Source organism: Canis aureus, chromosome 2 (assembly GCF_053574225.1).
Source record: "Canis aureus isolate CA01 chromosome 2, VMU_Caureus_v.1.0, whole genome shotgun sequence".
Lineage (NCBI taxonomy): Eukaryota > Metazoa > Chordata > Mammalia > Carnivora > Canidae > Canis > Canis aureus.
Genome location: NC_135612.1, coordinates 9,096,941 through 9,116,236, shown reverse-complemented (window position 1 = coordinate 9,116,236; position 19,296 = coordinate 9,096,941). Strand labels below are relative to the sequence as shown.

Below are 19,296 nucleotides of genomic sequence, written 5' to 3'. Positions count from 1 at the left end.
CTGAACCTAGCCTTTACTTTCTAGCATTTATGGCTAACATATTCCCCCTCAGCCTTTCTCTCTTCCCAAAACTCTTTGTATCCTTAAAGGATATGTAAGCCCATACTCTTCTGAATCTAATTAAAGGAAACTGAAAAGCCCTCCTTTTGAATTTCATAGCCTTTTGAATGTCTCTCATTACCTAATGCATTGTTCATTTACCTTTTTGTTTCCCCCATCTCTCCTGCTACATTGTAAACTCCTTTAGAGCAGGGATTTTGTCATAAAAGTCAGCCAGAAGATGTAGTCAACAAATGTTGAATAAATGTAATAGAAATGAACTTAGCATTGCTTCAGAATGCTCAGCATCTCATTAATGTAAAAGAATGACAGAAATGAACAGCAATTGCAAATCATAATTGTTACTGGCAAACTCATGCAAACAAAGTACATTCTATTTAGGTTACCTGAATGTCATATTCTAAAAAACCGTGGAGTCCTTGACCTGGATGGAGTACTAGCTCCCTCATCTGCCTCAAACACATGCAATGAAACAATGAAAGCAGCAATACAGGCTATAAATGCATCTCAGTGCAATGCCAACCTGCCTGATCACCTAACTCACAGTTTGGGATTTCAAAACCAAACAAGGCAAAGAAAGATAAAATGATCACATCAGTTACAGGTAAAAATATGCTTATGGGTCAGAACAACAAGAAGGCATTTCTTTCTCTCCAATAAACATGAGCTTCTAAAATAGAAAAAAAATAATAAAAAAAATAGAGTAGAAACAATAATAATTAGTATAACCTAGGACTAGTTTCATTTAATTTCTCTCCTAGATTATTTTCAACCCACCTAATACATGAATTTCACCATAGGGAATCACCTCTATTTTTCAAGACTTTCAATAGCAACATCAGATAAGAAATTCCCCCCTAGGATGTGAATCCCTTCAGCACAAAGATTCCGTTATACTAATCTTTGTATCCCTCAACACGGTATCCAGGATAGAACAGATGTCCCTTAATTACTCTCTGAATAAATATCCAACATTTAATAAGATGTCAGTTATTTAAACTACAAAACAAGGGACACCTGGGTGGCTCATTGGTTGAGCCTCTGTCTTCGGCTAAGGGTGTGATCCCGGGTCCTGGGATTGAGTCCTACGTCAGATTCCCTGTGGGAAGCCTGCTTCTCCCTCTGCCTATGTTTCCACCTCTCTCTGTGTGTCTCTCATAGATAAATAAAATCTTTAAAAATAAATAAACAAGCAAACTAACTAAAATAAAAAAAACAACCTATATATCCTTACATAGGAGAAAGCCTTCCAATTTAAAAAAAAAAAAAGCCAATCTTTCATTAATTTACTCAAGAAAGCATGTACTCTGAAATATACACATAGTTTATTACCCTTACATTAATATCAAAAGCACTGAAATATATTTACCCATTATATGATTCAGACACACCAGCAAATGGCTCATTTTCACAGTTGGCATAAACAAATACAAAACTCAGAGCAAATGCAACTAAAGATGTAAGCAAAGCAAACTTCATTGTGTTTTTACATGTCATTTTGAGTTTTGAAACAAGGACACCACCTAAAATCTGACCAAGAGCAGCTCCAGGAATTAAAACAGCCCCTGATGAGAAAGAAGACACAGAGAGTGAGAAAACATACATGCGTACTCAATTACTCATATGAGAATTGGAAAACATCAAAAACAAGCACAGTATTAACATATGAATATTATTTAGCCATTTAGAAACACCTGAATAAATGATATAATGGTTATATCAAGAGGTTAATAAAATTAATGTTTTGAATATTAAGATTGACAAATATGCTCTTTAGCTCTACAGCTTCTGTATTTCTCATTCATAAAACAGACTGTCAAATGTCAGAAAATTAGAAACTTGTATCAAACTAATATAGTAAATTTTAAAAAGAGGGCTATCAAAAATGATACACTATTCTGATAAGCATTTAATGTGGTAAAGTAAAATTATTAGATTAAATTCGAACAAAGAAGAAAATGGTTTACCTGCAAGGGTGGCTGCAAAGCTGGAAGACAATCCAAACTGATTTTCTATAAATTTAGGTAAAAATGTAGCAAACCCAGTAGTAATTAAGGCTTCTGAAGAAGTTGAAAGAACTAAACACATAAAGACAGTATTCCCCATCAAATTCTAAAGAAAAAATATAGTTCACCAAATGAATAACTATGCTTATATTACAAAATGTAGCATTAGAATCAGCAGCATGATGAAATGGCAAATTTTTAATAAATACAATATAATTATAAATTTCAGCATTTTCTCCAGTACCAAAGCATAAGTACAGAATACTAATAGCTTTATATATACTACAACGAGAACATTTATACATGCAGCACCCAGAGAATTGATAGGTGATTCATCAAGAGGGTGACTGTGCCTTATCATATGCAGTGACTGGGTAAAGAAGGTAAAAGCCAGCTTGGAAAGTTTCCCTTTCCCAGTCGATTATAAATCTCCATACATTAAATCTATCCCTTGCCTGATTTGTTTTAGTGTGCTCTGAATCTCCATGTCTAGTAAGCGAAGAACTCAATTACAAGTACAGATGAGAATGGTCTCTAAGTATCAAATCTGTAGTGTTCCATGGGTAAAGGACTCAATAGTTAAGAACCTTAGGTAGTAATAATTTTAAAGAGAGGTCCACATTGCTTGGTCTTTGAGAAAAGATTCTCAGAATCTTTTTTAATCTATTGGGGGAGAGAATAGAGATTAATTAGGTCAATTTAATCTAACCATAAAGTGAAAATCAAATTATAGTGCTGGAATATTAAGTGCAAAAGAAATTTCATTAAATCAAACAAAATACACACATGCACAGACCCACATAGATGAGTCACAAAAGGGCAAGATAAGAGAGTTTTAAATCAGATTCAGATGATCTAACATAAGAATAACAATAGTGACAAAAGGAGAAAAAGTACCCAAATGAAAACATTCAATACTTTTTAAAAAGGATAATAGCAGAAAGTATTTAAATCATCAGATTAAAAAAATAATGGATTCCTAGAAAGGATTAATGAAAAAAATCACCTGACAAGGATTAATGAAAAAACACATACATAGAGGCATAACCTAACAAATTGACTGAAATTGCAAATAAATGAAAAAAAATGTATAAATTTGCAGATGGAGATGAAAAAGAATCACACTAACATGGAACTTCTTAACTACAATACAATTAACCAGAAAAGAGCAAGGTAACACCCACAGATTTCTGGGACTAAAAGAATGTGATCCAAAAGTGTCCATCCAGTCAGAAGTATCATTCAGTATTCAAGGATACTTAGATGGCATCTTGTCTGAGGAAAACTAGCAATATAATACTCTACCCAGAGGGTTCTGAATCAGAATCAAGACCATGAAGCATGAAACCTTGAAGCAGGAATTTTAAAAAGCAGTGGTGAGTTAACCCTTGATAGTAATACACACAAGAATTTATAAAAGAAAACAGAAGTTGGAATTAAAAATCATGAACAATCTCAGCAAAACACAAGATTGTGCCTACCTGGGAGAAAACAGAGAGTTGAAAAGTAGGATAAATGGAAATAAGAACATTTCAGGCTTTCATTTGAGGAGGAAAATGAAAATAATTGAAAGGTAAATAATTTTCAAATCTTGAAAAGGTGAAATTAGAGACTCCTGTATGTACAAAATTTTTATGATGCTATATGGGAAGAATGTCATTCTTAGGAGTACGACAGAATAGACCATACCATTGTTTCTTTAACCTCAAATTCAAACCAAGTAACCACTAACTCCCACTTCTTTCACAAGGGAAAAATATCGGTTTGACATTCTCAAATAGGTATTAACAATTCAGTGATAACCAATTGATTCCACTACATTAGGGAAATGGCATAGAATAATGATTGGCTGCAGTCCTAAGGAGGAACCACTGAATATTGATATTGCCAAGAAGATAATTCATGTTCTTTCAACCATTTTACCCTGGAATAGCTCTCATTTACTCCAAGCATAATAAAATTAAATCTGAAGAGTTATTTATTTATAAAAGCTAGAACCATAGTAAATAGGCAAATGAAAATGAATTGTGAAATATTTGTCTGTGAATATGTATATATTTACTCGTGTTTATGTAATACATATATATATCTACCTATTTAAATGTGGAGGGTGTGCGTGTGTCTATGCATACACAGTGTTATTTTACCTTTAGAGCAGTTGGAAAATCTTTCAAACTTGTTCCAAAATTCTCCTCTGTGTCTTTTAAGGAACTACTCTTTTCCTTATGAGTCTGGCAAGTTCTTTCACTATGAAGTTTTGCTGTACCTAAAAAAAAAGTAAATGTACTTGTTCTATCACTTCATTTTTCACTTTTTATTTTTTCATTATCTTTTAAATTTTTTTCATTCTCATTTTTTAAATGCTTACTTTTTAACTGACACGTATTTCTACAAATATACAAATTCTGTAACGTAAAAAGCCAGTTTCTCTGTCAACAAAATTGCACAAATATCTATGTATGTAATTTGTCTGTCCTGAGAGCTAGTATTATTCCTATTGGCTAAGGAGGTTCCAGCAAGTCTAAATATTAAGATGAGACATTTTTGTTCCAATGACATATTCATTCCCTTTATTTAAAAATATCTCTTAAATTCTCTTCTTCCTCTAGAATGGATCTCTTTTTTTCATCCATTATATATGAAACAAAGTATGTTTGAGGCTTTTTCCCTTTACTCTCTTTAATATACTTTGCAGATGAAACATTTACCATGTATTACCATATCCCTTTGATTTTTAATAATGGCACCCTGAATAAATCTGAGAAAAAAGCCAATATATGGAATTATAAGTTGGATGGTCTAGGGTAGAAAAAAAAAATCAATGAATTCACCTACTTCTACTCTGCTAACTTTTCTTTTGCCCATTCCGAAAAATTAATCATCTATCCTTCTGCATATGACAACAGAAAGAACTATTTAACCTTCTGCCTAGAGAAAAATATTTCAACAGATAATGTATTTGAACTATATGATTATATAGAAGCAAAATTTTACAAAGAAAGGAATGGATATTCTTTTCTATTAACCTTTTCTTTTTAGGAAACTAATATTGAAATATGGTGATAATGAGTATACTACAGTATTACTTTGATGACAAATGAAAAAAAAGGTACTGGTACTCTCATCAACAAATATCAATGATTTAAGGCAGATTGACTATTGGTGAGTGAGGAACTGAACGCAAACTAATAGTTTGAAAGATCTCGTATCTTGCATATACATAAAGCAAGATTCCAGAAAACACACAGGAAACAAATTTATTATTAAGTATATTTATAATGATATATTATTACTCATATTACATATTATTATAGTATTATATATGTTATTACTATGTTATTAATATATATTATTAAGTATATAAATATAATAAGAAAGTGAATACATATAGTTTTATTGCTTTTATTAATTGGAAATAAAGGAAAACCATGAGTATTTCGATAGCTACCCAGTATTTCCTAAAGACAAAAATATCCAAAAGTTTGCATAGGCAGACAAATGAAATTCTATAAAACAATGAATTTTCTAGGTATCTTACAAATTATAAGCAACCCTTGGCCTAACAATTGGTTTTAAAGAAAATATGTTTACCTGGTAAATGTTTTGGAAAACATAAAAAAGGTATTATCAAAGACCAAGCAAAGATCCAACACAGAAGAAATCCGATCCACCATGCCCCCAGCCATCGTGGATCATCTTCAGAGATACCTATGCTATGTGATAGAAAAACAAAATATATAAAAAAAAAAAGAAAAACAAAATATAAAAGTTAACTCTACCTTGTTCATTAAAATGCAGTTATGATAAGTATATACTTTGCAATTCAGCATATATATAGGGGAATAGTATTATAATATCCGACATTTAAACTGAGTCATTGCAATGAATCAGACAACAGACAGCAGGCATAAATGAGAGCTATAATGGCTTACAAAGCATTTCAAATGGCAATGTGACATAGAAATATAAAATATTTAATAGTAAATATAAGTATGCTAAATATCTGGAAGCATACATAGAATTTCTGAACATTCTTTACCTAACTTTGGCTAAGTTTTTCTTCTCTACTATACTGAATACATCTTATAGCAAATCACTGATCTGTGTTAAAAGTCTGTACACTGTGCTTCAATTAAGGCATTCATTTAAGCGTAAAATTTCTTTATTTAATTAATGTATTTATTAAAGTATAACTGACATACAATATTATATTAGTCTCAGGTATGTAATACAATGATGCATTATTTCTATATATCACGTTATGTATTTCTATATATTACAAAATGACCAACACATTACCTGTCACTGTATTTATAGAACTGTTTTTCTTGTTTTGAGAATTTGTAAGATTTACTCTAAACAACTTTCAAAAATGCAGTCCGATATTACTAACTATAGTTTCCATGTTGTATATTATACCCCATGACTTAATTATTTTAAAATTAGAAATTCGTAACTTTTGACTCCCATTACTCATTTCACCCATTCCCCTACCTACGGTAACCACAAATTTATTCTCTGTATCAATGAGCTTGTTTTTTGTTGTTGTTCACATGCTTTTTTAGATTCCACATACACATGAAATCATATAGTATTTGTCTTTCTCTGACTATAAAGTTCTTCTTAAAATAATTTATTAACAGTGTTGTACAATGATTCCCATATTTGTATATCAACCGGTTTCTCCCCAAACACACCAACCCTAAAACTCATGTAATTCTCCACTGAAATTAAAAACTTTTCTTAAAAACCCAGCTCTCTGTTTCAAGGACTTCCTTCATACATCTTTTATATACTATCTAAAATAGTAAACTGGGACTAACAGCTCAAAGAACAAATCACATATCTATAAACACATTTTCAGGGTGCCTGGGTGGCTCAGTAGGTTAAGCGTCTGACTTTGGCTCAGGTCATGGTCCCATAGTCTCGAGACGGAGCTCCACAGGGGGCTCCCTGCTCCATGGGGAGTCTGCTTCTCCCTTTCCCTCTGTCCCCCTCATTCCTAGGCTCTCTCTCTCAAATAAATAAAATATTTTTAAAAAATAAAGTATAACCACATTTTCTTATTCATTATACCCAATCACATAGGAGTGTACAGTTTTAATTCCTAGTGGTAAAATGAAAAAATATGGTTTCACCAAAAGTTACTAACTTCTCTATATTCAGGAAAAAGAGAAGGTAACTTAGTGGTTAAAAGGAGGATTTTGTAGTCAAAAAGACCTGCTTGAATTCATGTCTTAGGCGACTTACTAACCTCTGTGTATCAATTACCTTATTGGATTATTAAAAGGATTAAGTTAAGGGGTATGTAAATTACGTAACATACAAAACCTATGTTATCTAGAAAATAGCATGGGATAAGTAAACATTACCTATTATTATCCTCTATGGCTACAGTTAAAACCATACACCTGTGATTCCTATGACCATATCAGAACTACTACAGAACTTAATCTGAGAATCATAGACTCTTGAGACTTTTCAGACTAGCCATACCCAGTTAATCTACTAAAAGCACAACTAATTTTAATTAAATTCTTCTTTCTGAAAAATGCATGGGATCCTAGATGTGTATTTTGAAAAATTTCACAGGTGACTTTTAATCATTCTTATTTATGAATAAATGCATTATACTAGGGGGTGGTATGGCATTAATTCATGAAGTAGTGCAGCTGAAACATTATGTAAAAATTGTGTGTGTTCAGTTTTGTTTCCTGAAAAACCCTCATTCTATCTGAAGAAATACTTTGAAAATGTTCTATGATATTAACATTATTAAAATAAAATAAATTTAAATAAAAGAAAAAGATATTGCCTTGCCTTTTTCCCATATCCACATCAATATACAAGGTTAGCAGCTGTCCTCCCAACACATAGCCAATAGCAGGGCCTAATATTGACATAGAATAGCCAATTCCTAGAAGAACAAAGACATTGAAAATGGTCAACTGTACAACTTCGTTATGAATGTCTTACAGTAGTGAAGAAATATTTTACTGTAGAAAAATTGAAATGATTAGAATTACAACAAAATTACACATATTTTCAATAAAAAATACAATTTGGTACCATTTGTTAAGTAAGGAGCTTAAAAATATTTTTAAAAACAAATATAACTATAAAATATATTTTAAATGTAAATATATATGTAATTCAATGTAAAAGTTGTTAGACTATAATAATAATTGCAATAAATCCAACAATTACATATTCATGGTAAGTTACATATGTTAAATAGCAACAGAAGTAGTACATCTGCTATTACCCTTCAGGGATGATGATAATAATTACTTTTTACAATTGTTATGTAAGAAAATAATGTGAAATGAGAAGTCTTTTCTACTCTGTACACATTCCAAATGCAATATGTATTTTGCACTACAGCAGCTGATTTTAAAACCTGGATGTGATGATTAGCCTGTTTCATAAAAGTAAGCCATTAATTTAAAGTCCCATACTTAGTGAATCTTCCATTTCCACTTGCAGCAGAATTAAATTGACCTTATTTCTCTCAGATATTTAAAATTTTGCCATGCGTTGTAACATTCAAATTTTTGCAAAAAATTATGCATATGTTAGTATCTTCATATATTACCACCTTCTGAATTTTTTATTAACTACTAAGATTTTCATTCACATACACAAAAGAATGAATATCATATCCAAAGCTAAGCATATGTCAACGGCAGAAATGATTTATGTCCTTGACTAAGTCTCCAATGTAGAGCTCATGCAAAATGATCTGAAAACATAAGAACTTTTGAAGGACCACGGAGTCAAAATTCTGAGGAGAAAGATCTAAAGAACTGGGACTGGTATTTTTCCTGAGTGTATTTGCTGATTCTACAAAATACACTGGGAAGGTTAGCAATCCTTGCTAGTCTCCAGGAAAGTAGGGAAACCAAAGTTACAGCCCAGGGTCTCTAACTTGGAAGTTATACCTTATAGACTTTGCCCACCTTACATTTTATGTTGGTACCAGGAGGCCATACTCTAAAAGTAACAGTGAGTTAGAAGTTAGACTTGCCCACAGAGTACGTACAGCTTTGCTTCAAATAAACTCAATCTGTGAAGTTAGATAAAGGGAATCTCAGATCCCAGGGTTCCCCAAATACATCAGAGATAGGGAATTTATGAAAAAACAAAAAGGAGGGTTTGGAGAAATACTGCCAAATAAAACACCTTTGTCAAAGTTAACATGAAAGATACATAGCAGATTACTCAGGACTAAATTGAGGATTACCAAACTGGAAAATCAATTAAGTCAGTATATATTTACCGAGAAGCACAAAAAAATAAAAACAAAGGATAAAAAAATACAGAAAAGAGTAATATATGAAGAATACATTTTTCAAAAAAAGGTTTAGCATACATGCAATGGGAGTCCTAAGAGAGGAGATAATAGGAAGACGTTATATTTGAATAAATAATCATAGGAAATATCCTAAAGTCAATAAAAATGTCAAAAAATATATTTATGAAGTCATATAAAATCCACAAAAGGTTAAATAAAAGGAATTTTGCACCTATACACGTGATACAAACTAAACTGATGAAAATCAAATGCAAAGAGAAAAATCTTAAAATGGCAAACATATAAGAAACAGTGGAAGTGAAAAGACAAAGGAAAAGTATTTTTAAAGTACTGAAAAAAAAAAGTCACTGGCCAGCTAGTCATATGCTTAGTGAAAATATTCATCAGGGAAAGGGGTTAAAAAGAACATTTTTAGTTAAAGGATCCTAGAACATTTGTGATGATCAAGTATGTGGTAAAAGTACTGATTAACATTAGAATTTCATAAAATCATGTTTACGTATAAGGTCATTAGCAGATGAGAAGTAAAAGAGTATATACCCAGGAAGTTAATAGAGAGAAGAAATGAAATAATATTAAATTAGCCAAAAGAAAGAAAAAAAAGAGCAAGAAATAAGGACATAGAGTAAATAGAAAGCATAGGAAGCACATGTTAAGATGAAAGATTTAAACACAAAATGACATTAAATGAATTAAAAAGTTCAATGAAAGAAAAAAGATTGTTAACCCAAGGAAAGCATCAAAGAAGTAGAGGAATAAAGAGTGACTGCCTGGAAACATTTGTGAGGATAGAGATGTTGCATTAACCACTTTTTAAAATTTATTCTAAAAGGTAGCAAATTTTGACCTTTTTCATTTTGCCCATTTTTGCATTGTTATGAATACAGTGTATCTCATAGAAGAATGTATGCCACCAGTAATAGACACTGTTTTAAAAGAAAGAAAGAATGGAGAAAACATTTTGAAAGTGAGGGAAATAAAAATATATAAAAAGGAAGGATTTTGTGCAATAAAACCTAAATATCTGGTGAAAAACAGTAGTTATCTGAAAGTGAAAAAAATAAACGTATATAAGATACTCTGTTTGTATCTTCCTTAACAGAAAAATAAAATTAAGATAAGTTTCCCAGTTTTGTTACTTTTTTTGCCCTTTACTCTCAAAAACTACCATTTGATGACTTCCTACAGGATGGGAAAGAGTTAACACAGGCCTGTGACTGCTAACTTCAGAAAGACCTGTTGGCAAGGTTGGCCCTTAGCTGGCATTTGGGATTTATTGAACTGCCCAGAGGGAGGCCACCATTCCATAACTAATAAGGTTAGTGTGCCTACACTGTACAATGTGCTTTTGCTGACCCCTTGTATTCCTTTTAAGAATCTAGAACTTTGATATATGCAAGGCACAGGGTCCCTATATGATCAACCTCCAGTGAAATCCTTGGTCACTGAATCTCTAATGAACTTGTAGAAAATATTCCAAACTCATTGCTGGCAGGATCAATTGCTAGCTGTATGGCTCCACTAGGAGGAGCTAAATCTTGGAAGCTTGCACCCAGTTTTTGGCTGTACTTTGCCTAATGCACCTTATCCCCTGGCTGATTTTGCTTGGTATCATTTTGCTATAATAAATCATAGCTATGACCAAGATAATATCTAAGTCAGTCCTCCTACAGATTTATGGAATCTGGGATGGTCCTATGGGCCTCTACCCCACCAACTGTGTTTAAATAATTTTTGAGAAACTTCCTATTTTTGTGCTACTATGTTTTAGACAATTAGACAATTTTAGAATTGGAAAAAAAAAGCACTCTTAAATTAGTAAATACAAGAAAAATTGTACAGATTAGCTGTAACTTACAGGGAGAGGGAATCAGACCTTGCAGAGAGACTAAGGCAAAACGAGTAGAGAAAACAAGTAGAAGTGTAGTGGTTTTCACATTACAGAAGAGTCTAGGTAGATCTAGTGGTCTCTATTAGGGCTACATTGAACATATTTGACTTCCAGAGACTATGGCAATAATCCTTACTACAGACTGAATGCTTGTGTCCTCCCAAAATTCCATTGTTGAAACCTAATCCCTAATTGATGGTAGGAGGTGGGACCTTTGGAACTGATGACATCATGAGAGTGGAGACTTCATTAAATGAGATTAGTGTCCTTATAAGAAGATGCCCCAGAAAGTCCTCTCTTCCCATCTGTCATATGAGGACACAGGAAAAAAGATGAATGATTATGAAGTAGTAAGTGGGCCTCACCAGACAATGATCTGTGGGTAGATACCCTGATCTTGGACTTCTCAGTCTCCAGAGCTGTGAGAAATAAATGTCTGTTGTTTATAAGCCAAGCGGTCTACAATATTCTGTTAGAGAAGACTGGAGGAACTAAGACAGTCCTCTACATTAGAATAATAAACTATTAAAATGAAAACTGATAAAATGAAATGTGAAACACATTGATTTAACGGAAGGCCATGCATAACCTAGTGAGCTCTACCTCGCAAGAGTATTAGAGAAGGAATTTAAGAGAAACTAGAAACTTAGGTTACCAAACATTAGATTCCCTCCCCACCACAAGAATTGAGCCATATATAAAAAGAATTCATCTGAAATGAAAAACTCCACAGAATTTCTGGGTGGTTTATTTTGTTGACTCTAGTCAGGTCCATGTAGGATGTGGTAAATCAGGCGGAGTGGCACAGCTCGATCTCCCCACCCTGTGTAAATTAGCCTAGAATTCAAGTAATCTGGACAGCCTACTGCTTGGATGGCACTGCCAAGAAGGCTAGCATGCCCAGAACAGGAAACAGAGCAGGGTGTCAACCAAACTCATAACCACATTCAACTGAAGGACATGTGTCAGTAAATAATGAAACACAATGAAGAATATTGCTAGACCGAATATTTACTGGGAATCTAATGGAAATACCTAGGAAATTACAACTAACTTTTCAATAAGCATGCATTATGCTATGCTTTTACGTATAAATTAAAAAGCAATAAAATGAAATGATCCTGAAACATTGATACGTTAGGAAAGAGAAAACTTACCTATGTAGAGCGAAGACTTGTGTGTGGGCACAGAATCATCAATAAAAGCTGTTCCCAGAGTATAGAGAGGAGTTCCCCCAGTTCCCAGCAACAGTTGACCCAAGATGAAGACATACAAGTAGTTAGAAAGCGAAGAATTTGAAGAGGTACAACTGCTTCTATCCCTTGTTGTTATGCAAGTATCTTTGGGGGGGAAAAAAAGTAAATTGTGAATTTACAGAAATTTAGGTAACAATTGAAATATCTATTTTTATGAATTATACTTGCCTAACAGAACCTTATATTTCCTTCAATCATTTCTCTTTGATTAAACTATTCTTAAAACATAGACATTACTAAAGAAAATTTTAGAAATATTACCATGTTAAAATTTAGACAATGGAGAACAAAATTGAGAAACATTACTTTAACAATCAAAATTAACAAGTTTTGAGGATAAACTAACACAAACACGATTTGCTAGGGAAGGAGTTTTCAGATTGAGGGGAAAAAATCCAAAAAGTAGCCTTTATTTTTCTTTCCAAGTCATAAATATAGCATGACTACCATACCAAATTTATCAACCAATACCTTGAACACATGTGAAAAGTTTACTTAGGTTATAGGATATTTTGGTTAAAACAGTAATTTCTTAATATTCACTACAAAGCCATCATACTTGAAGTTCTGTCTAGTTATTTTTTGAAGTCAAATTATTTTATTAAGTTTATTTTTGAAGCAACCTTTGACTCTATAGAATATTCTTCCGAATATCATCAAAAGAAAAATGGTAATTTTTAGGTTTTTATTAAAATCTTTTTAAAAACCACACCCGAAGGCTAAATATTATAGTAAACCCATATTGCCTCAATTCACCTGATAATATTAATGAATAAAGATGCTTATAAAATATATATTCACAGACCTTTCCCTTTGAAGCTAGAGTTTCCAGGAAACTGAATTTTAACAATAGCTTTAGCTGATTCAATTTTCATTTCCTTAATATCAGATCAAGATTTATTACTTCCTGAATGATGAGACAAGTAAGACCTCAAAGCACAAATCCTGAAGACTCTTAACTGGTCCATTGGTCATGCAATTTTTAGATGCAAATTTTATGCATATTTTTTTATTTAAAAACTTAAAATATGCCCTCTAATTTTGTACATATTCATATTAAAAGAGGTTGATGAATATTTTAGCAGATAATTTGTATTTATAACTGGGCTAAGTCTGTATTATTTGTCTTACACACCCAGCCATGTCAGACATTTGAATTGCAATTTTTAGCTTCAATATTCACTTTTTTGGAGGTAGTAGATTAGATTAAGAATTATCTCTTATTATTTGATATGTTGCAAAATTAAACATACTTACATGCATTTCTTTTTTTATTTCTTTTTTTTTAATAAAAGATTAATATCTTTTTGTAGTAATCCAGGAAATATCTTGACCATGTGAATATTCTGTGGGGTTTTGATGTTTATTGTTTCCCAAGGGAAGTAATCCATGGAGTAAATTTTAAATAGCACAGAACAAGAGAAATATAAAACTCAACTTTCCTCCTTCTTGTCTTCTCTACATGTTCTCCATGTAACTCAGATGGGGGTAATGACCACTGTTAACACTTCCTTTTATTTTTTTTCAGACATGTCACGCATTTACATGTTTTATATCCATTTACTTTTTTTACACAAGCATGGTCATACTGATGTAGGAATGAGTTAGGGGTGGGCAGGGCTAGACAGGGAAAGATAAGGGAAAGGCCCCAGAGTCAGGCTCCTACCCATCCCAGGAAAACAGAGATAAGACAATAAAAACAGAAAAAATAAATAAATAAATAAACTGGCTCCCTAGCTCCAAAATGTTAGGGAGTATCCTCCTTTAGTGGCTCCTAAGTAATCACAGAAATCCCAGATATGGGAAATATTATGGAGGAGATATTAACTCAGAGAGAAGGGAGCACCTTGTTTGGGTTCATGATATGTAGAAGGACATCTTGTATGTTACTATGAGAGTTACCAGTCCACCATGTTTGTTCTAAATATCCACCCTGATATTGACAGAAATTTACCAAGTTCCCCGAACAGTTTCCTATAAAAGACAGACCATAAAAGCCCTCAATGGCCACCCTGTCGGGACCCCTCTCACACCTGAGACCTTTCTCTGTATCTCTGCTTAATAAACTTCTATCACTTTGCTCTCTGTTGTCCATGAGATTCATTCTTCGACTCCATGAGACAAGAACCAAGCTCTCCAGTATCATTTTGTTTCCCAAACCCAGGACCACTCCCATCAAACTCTTTTAGTAACAAACAGCAAAACCCGACGACACCTGTTGGTCAGCTTAAAGGTGAACAGCAGGGCTGCAGTCTTAAGACTCAGGTGAGAGGCTTCTGGAGAAAGGTTTGGTCAATCCTCCTTCCCCAAAGGAAGGGAATGTTGGCCTAACCCTAATCAGTTCCACTTTTCATTTTCTGGCTTTCTGAATCGGCTTTTCCCCACCTCAAGGACTTTGCTTACTGTGGGGCCATGCTTACCAATGGGATCTCAGGTATTGGAATAGAAATGTAGCAAAGGTGAGACAAGGAAAACTGAAATTGGCCAATGATCAGCCTGACTGATGAGGCACCCTGGGGCTAGAGATGCAAAGGAATCTACATGACCTATGGATGAGGGCTCATGCAACAGAGGTCTGAAGAGTAAGGTCATCTATAGGATTCCCTGCTAGCCTGATGTTCATCCCAACGGCACACATAAGGACTGGCAATCCAGCAAACTGAGCTGCCCTTCGGTTACCACTGGTGGCCTTGGAGTCGCTGAGACAGGTAAAAGGATGGAGACCGGCCCTGGGGGGGGGTCACACCCCGAGGGAAGCCTCATTCACAAGCAACACACGTGTCCCACTGACAGACTCTCAGTGTTTTGCTTGCTTCCTCAGCCTTCTAAAAGGAATATAACCAATCATCATATGGTTTCACTTATATGGGGAATATAAGAAATAGTGAAAGGGATTATAAGGGAAAGGAGGGAAAGTGAGTGGGGAAAAATTAGAGAGGGAGACAAACCATGAGAGACTCCTAACTCTGGGAAATGAACAAAGGGTTGCAGAGGGGAGGTGGGTGGGGAGATGGGATGACTGGGTGACGGGTACTGAGGAGGGTACTTGATGGGATGAGCACTGGGTGTTGTACTATATGCTGGCAAATCGAACCTCAATAAAAACAAATTTAAAAAATAAAAATATCTTAAAATTTCAAGTGAAAATATTTTAAATCCATATGATCCTGTTATTATATATATATATATATATATATATAGTCATCCCTGTCCCTCTCAAAAAAATAAATAAAATAAAAAGAATATCATCATTTAAATGATTTACCTCGCTAAGTTCTATGATTAGGTCAGGTTTTTTTCCCAGAAGATCCAGAGAAGGCAGGAGGATTAGGTGGCAGGTGGGTAAAAGTGGTCACTCCTGCTGGCCTGATCCCTCTTTATCCCAAGCCATTAGGCCACTCTATCGCCTTGGGTAGGCAGCAAACAAGGGACACGTTGGTTTAGGTAAGAGCTGACTTGTAGGGACGCCTTCAGTGGTCACCTCTCTGTAACAGATTCAGGGTAAGAGATTCCAACCAGGATTCCAAGATGGGAAACAACCCATCCTCAGCAGAGACGCCTCTGGATTGTGCTCTGAAAAATCAGGAACGATTTTCACCTGACGCTGAAAACGACAGGTATGGGGTAAAAGACTCCTGCCAGGATCGCAAGATGGGAAACAAACCATCCTCCGCAGGGACTTCTGTAGATCGGTATTGCAAAATTGATTGTTTTCCCCTTGTAAAAGTGTTCTAATGTTTTCCACGTGTTAAAGTCGGCAGGTTCCTCAACGCAAGCTAAAATAAGGTGTGACCTTCACAGCAAGGCATGGTCTCTTCTTCAGTTCCCAAGGACTCTCTCCCTTGGGTCCTTGCCTTTTAACTCACTAGAAACAATTTGGATTGCAAAATTTAAGGAAGGACTGATCTCCTGTTGCACTTGCATGGCCTCAGTGGTACCCATCAGCTAGATCTTCGGGCAGGCACCAGGACCCCCACCTAAGGGCCTCTAGCAGAATGTGTTTGCCTGGGCATGTGGCTAGCAAACTGCCTCCTGACATGTTGGATAATTATCTAAATAGGTCCCCGAATAAACCCAGGCCACTGGAGGAAACACAGGCCCTCCCTCCAGAGGGGATGCTGACTCCCTCACTGCTCCTCCCAATATAGGCTACTCCTAGGGGTACATGGGGAGCTCCTCCCTCATACATTTCCCAGGTTAATGGTGATAACAGGAGCTACCTGTGGTTAGTCTACCTCAGGACGGGGACTTTAAGGAATATTCCCAAGCAGATGCCAAAACTCTCTCTGTTTTGGGGAAATTCCCGGTCTTCTCTGGCCTCACATGGACCACCTCATTCCACTTGGTGGAAAATCATGGCGTTGGCTCATCTATCCAAATGGATGAGCTTTAGAACTGGGAATCCTTTTCCTCAGCTCAGCCTTCTAGCTGCACTTTGCCTCTTCTGTCCCCCCTCCCTCTGCTCCTGTTTCTATGCTCCTGGCCTGCATACACCACTCACTTCAGATTTCCCCACCAGTGTCACAGGTAAAACCTGCCCATGGGGTCGCACTGACTTTAAGTGTGGGCCCTGGTGAAACATATTCAGTTTTTAAAGCTAAAGTTCGTTGGGTTTAAAATAGGCATCTTTAAAGTTATCAGTATTAAGTATGAAACTTTTATTCTATCAAGGTTTGATAAAGGTCACATAAGCTCGGGTTATGTGTTGCAATTTGTCAGCAAAAGATAACTTAAAATGATGGTTTTCATGGGTAATTGTTAAGATAGCTTTCAAAGGTTTTGGTAACCTACTACTTTAAAGTTTTGCTTTTATGGTAAATGAGATTGAATTCATTGGACATTTAGGTCTTTTCAAAATAGGATATAGTGCTAACACTTTAGTTACTAAACACAGGTTTGTGCTTTTGACTTATTGCAGAGAAATTAAGGATATTTGAATCTGTTGGTAAATGTGCTTTGTGCTTGATAAGTTCATTAGTTTGTCTTAGTTTTGGTATAACAGTTCAAGTGGTTACTACTTAGTTTTCACTGGAAACTAAGGTTTCTGCTAAATGTAATTAAGACTGATGGAAAATAAAGGAAAATCTCTGTATGTAGAAAGGTTGGAGAAATGTAAGAAACATATAAGAGATGGGAATGCGTTTTTGAGAAAGGTAAAGGAAGGTAATTTTGTCCTAAATAAGACTGGTTGTTTGAGAAGAAATAACTTGGGACAAAATCTGTATGCACAAGAAAGTTGTAGGTTTATGAAGGGTAATCTTTGGAAAGGAATTTTAAGTGCGGATAAGATTGAAATTGAATTGAATTTTAAGTGTGGATAAGATTGAAATGAATGGTTTTAAAAGTACACAGGTATAAGATAAAGTGCTTTCTCTCTGTTAAAAAGACAAGTTTTCTTAAATTGCTCAGCTCTTGATAAGAAAATGTAAGCAGTTGTTTTCTCTTTGCCAACCCAGAAACACCAGTTTCTATGTTTTGCCTCTATCAGCACTTTAACAGCCCTAATCCTATTCAGGCATGTGCTTTAAAACTTTCTAAGGTTTTAACAAATGTCCCAAGATTTAAATTGGAAATGGAATCTTTTACTCATTAGGCCTTTTATTTGATATGTTAAGTTACTCTGAAAGTAACTGTTAAACCAATCATAAGCCTTAGGTTATATTTGGGCAAATGCTCTAACTATTCCAGAGATGCAATTCCTACAGTTTTAATATGTTTTAATATAAGGTCATCCCATGATATTTAGACCATTGAAGTGTTATATGTTACAATTAACTTGAGTTTCCTTGTCAAGTGCATCATGACTATTAACTATGTCCATTTCTAAGTTTTTGTCATTTATCATTGTTCTCATGCTCTTGGAAAATGAATTTCATCTTCAAGGAGGTTCATATAAAGGATCTTTAGGTTGAATATACATTTTAATACCTTTAAGATCAAAGCTGAAATGGCTAAGGATTTCCAGAACTAAAATTGCACTCAAATTAAACAAGAATAGTAACATGGGACTAAATAAACCAAAAGGATGATTATAGTTTTGTGACTCTTGTTTGAAACACTACTGGTTCTCTAATGTTTGCTCTCCTAGTTTAAAACTTTCCCTTAAGATATCTGATTTACGTAAATATGAGAAAGTATTTATTTGTAAACATTCAAGTGTTAACTTTTCTCTCTACGTGAACCCTCTGAAATCCAAAAGGTCTCCGTAAGTATTCTTTCTTCCATGGCAACGTAGTCATTTTAAGTTCAATAAGAATCTGTTTTTGTAACAGGACACCTTTGGAAGTATTGGTTATTTTACCAAGGCTTTGACTGGAATGTCATATTTGAGAGACAAACATAGACTCAGATATGACTAAACAGCTCTAGGGAACTGAGGTTGACTTCATGAAACCTGAAGCCATAAAACTACTTGGAAATGTTGGCCGGGTACCTTGCTTACGGAGTTACCAGCAGCCTCACCAGGTGAGTAAAGAATGTCACTCCCTGGAAGGTGCAGGAACCTCAGGATACTTTGGGGGACCTCACGAAGAGGAATCTGCCCAAATCTACAGGTATTGTAGGTAGGTCTGATGGCAAGTACTTGGCTTGGCTTCTGGCCTTGAAGGGCTACTAAAAATTCAACCTAAAGATTCCTTATAAAAAATTCCAGCAAAGCAGATTCTAAAAGATCGGTACGATCAATCATTATTCTGCTGAGCTTATGTAAATAATTAAGCAAGTCTGTTAAAACTGCTCTTGTTTTGCAGACAGGTCAGTCCAGACATG

General features: G+C 34.5%; 1 protein-coding gene across 1 annotated transcript in view; it reads right to left on the bottom strand.

The window, feature by feature from the left end:
• SLCO4C1 (solute carrier organic anion transporter family member 4C1) overlaps positions 1-19,296 on the bottom strand; it is a 76,127-nt gene that overhangs the window by 19,774 nt on the left and 37,057 nt on the right. Inside the window, exons 3-8 of the mRNA XM_077863360.1 lie at positions 12,430-12,612; positions 7,887-7,983; positions 5,658-5,779; positions 4,214-4,332; positions 2,028-2,172; positions 1,430-1,625 (exon numbers count right to left, since the gene is read on the bottom strand). Of these exons, the coding sequence (XP_077719486.1) occupies positions 1,430-1,625; positions 2,028-2,172; positions 4,214-4,332; positions 5,658-5,779; positions 7,887-7,983; positions 12,430-12,612 (862 nt within the window). The remainder of the gene's footprint in view (positions 1-1,429; positions 1,626-2,027; positions 2,173-4,213; positions 4,333-5,657; positions 5,780-7,886; positions 7,984-12,429; positions 12,613-19,296) is intronic.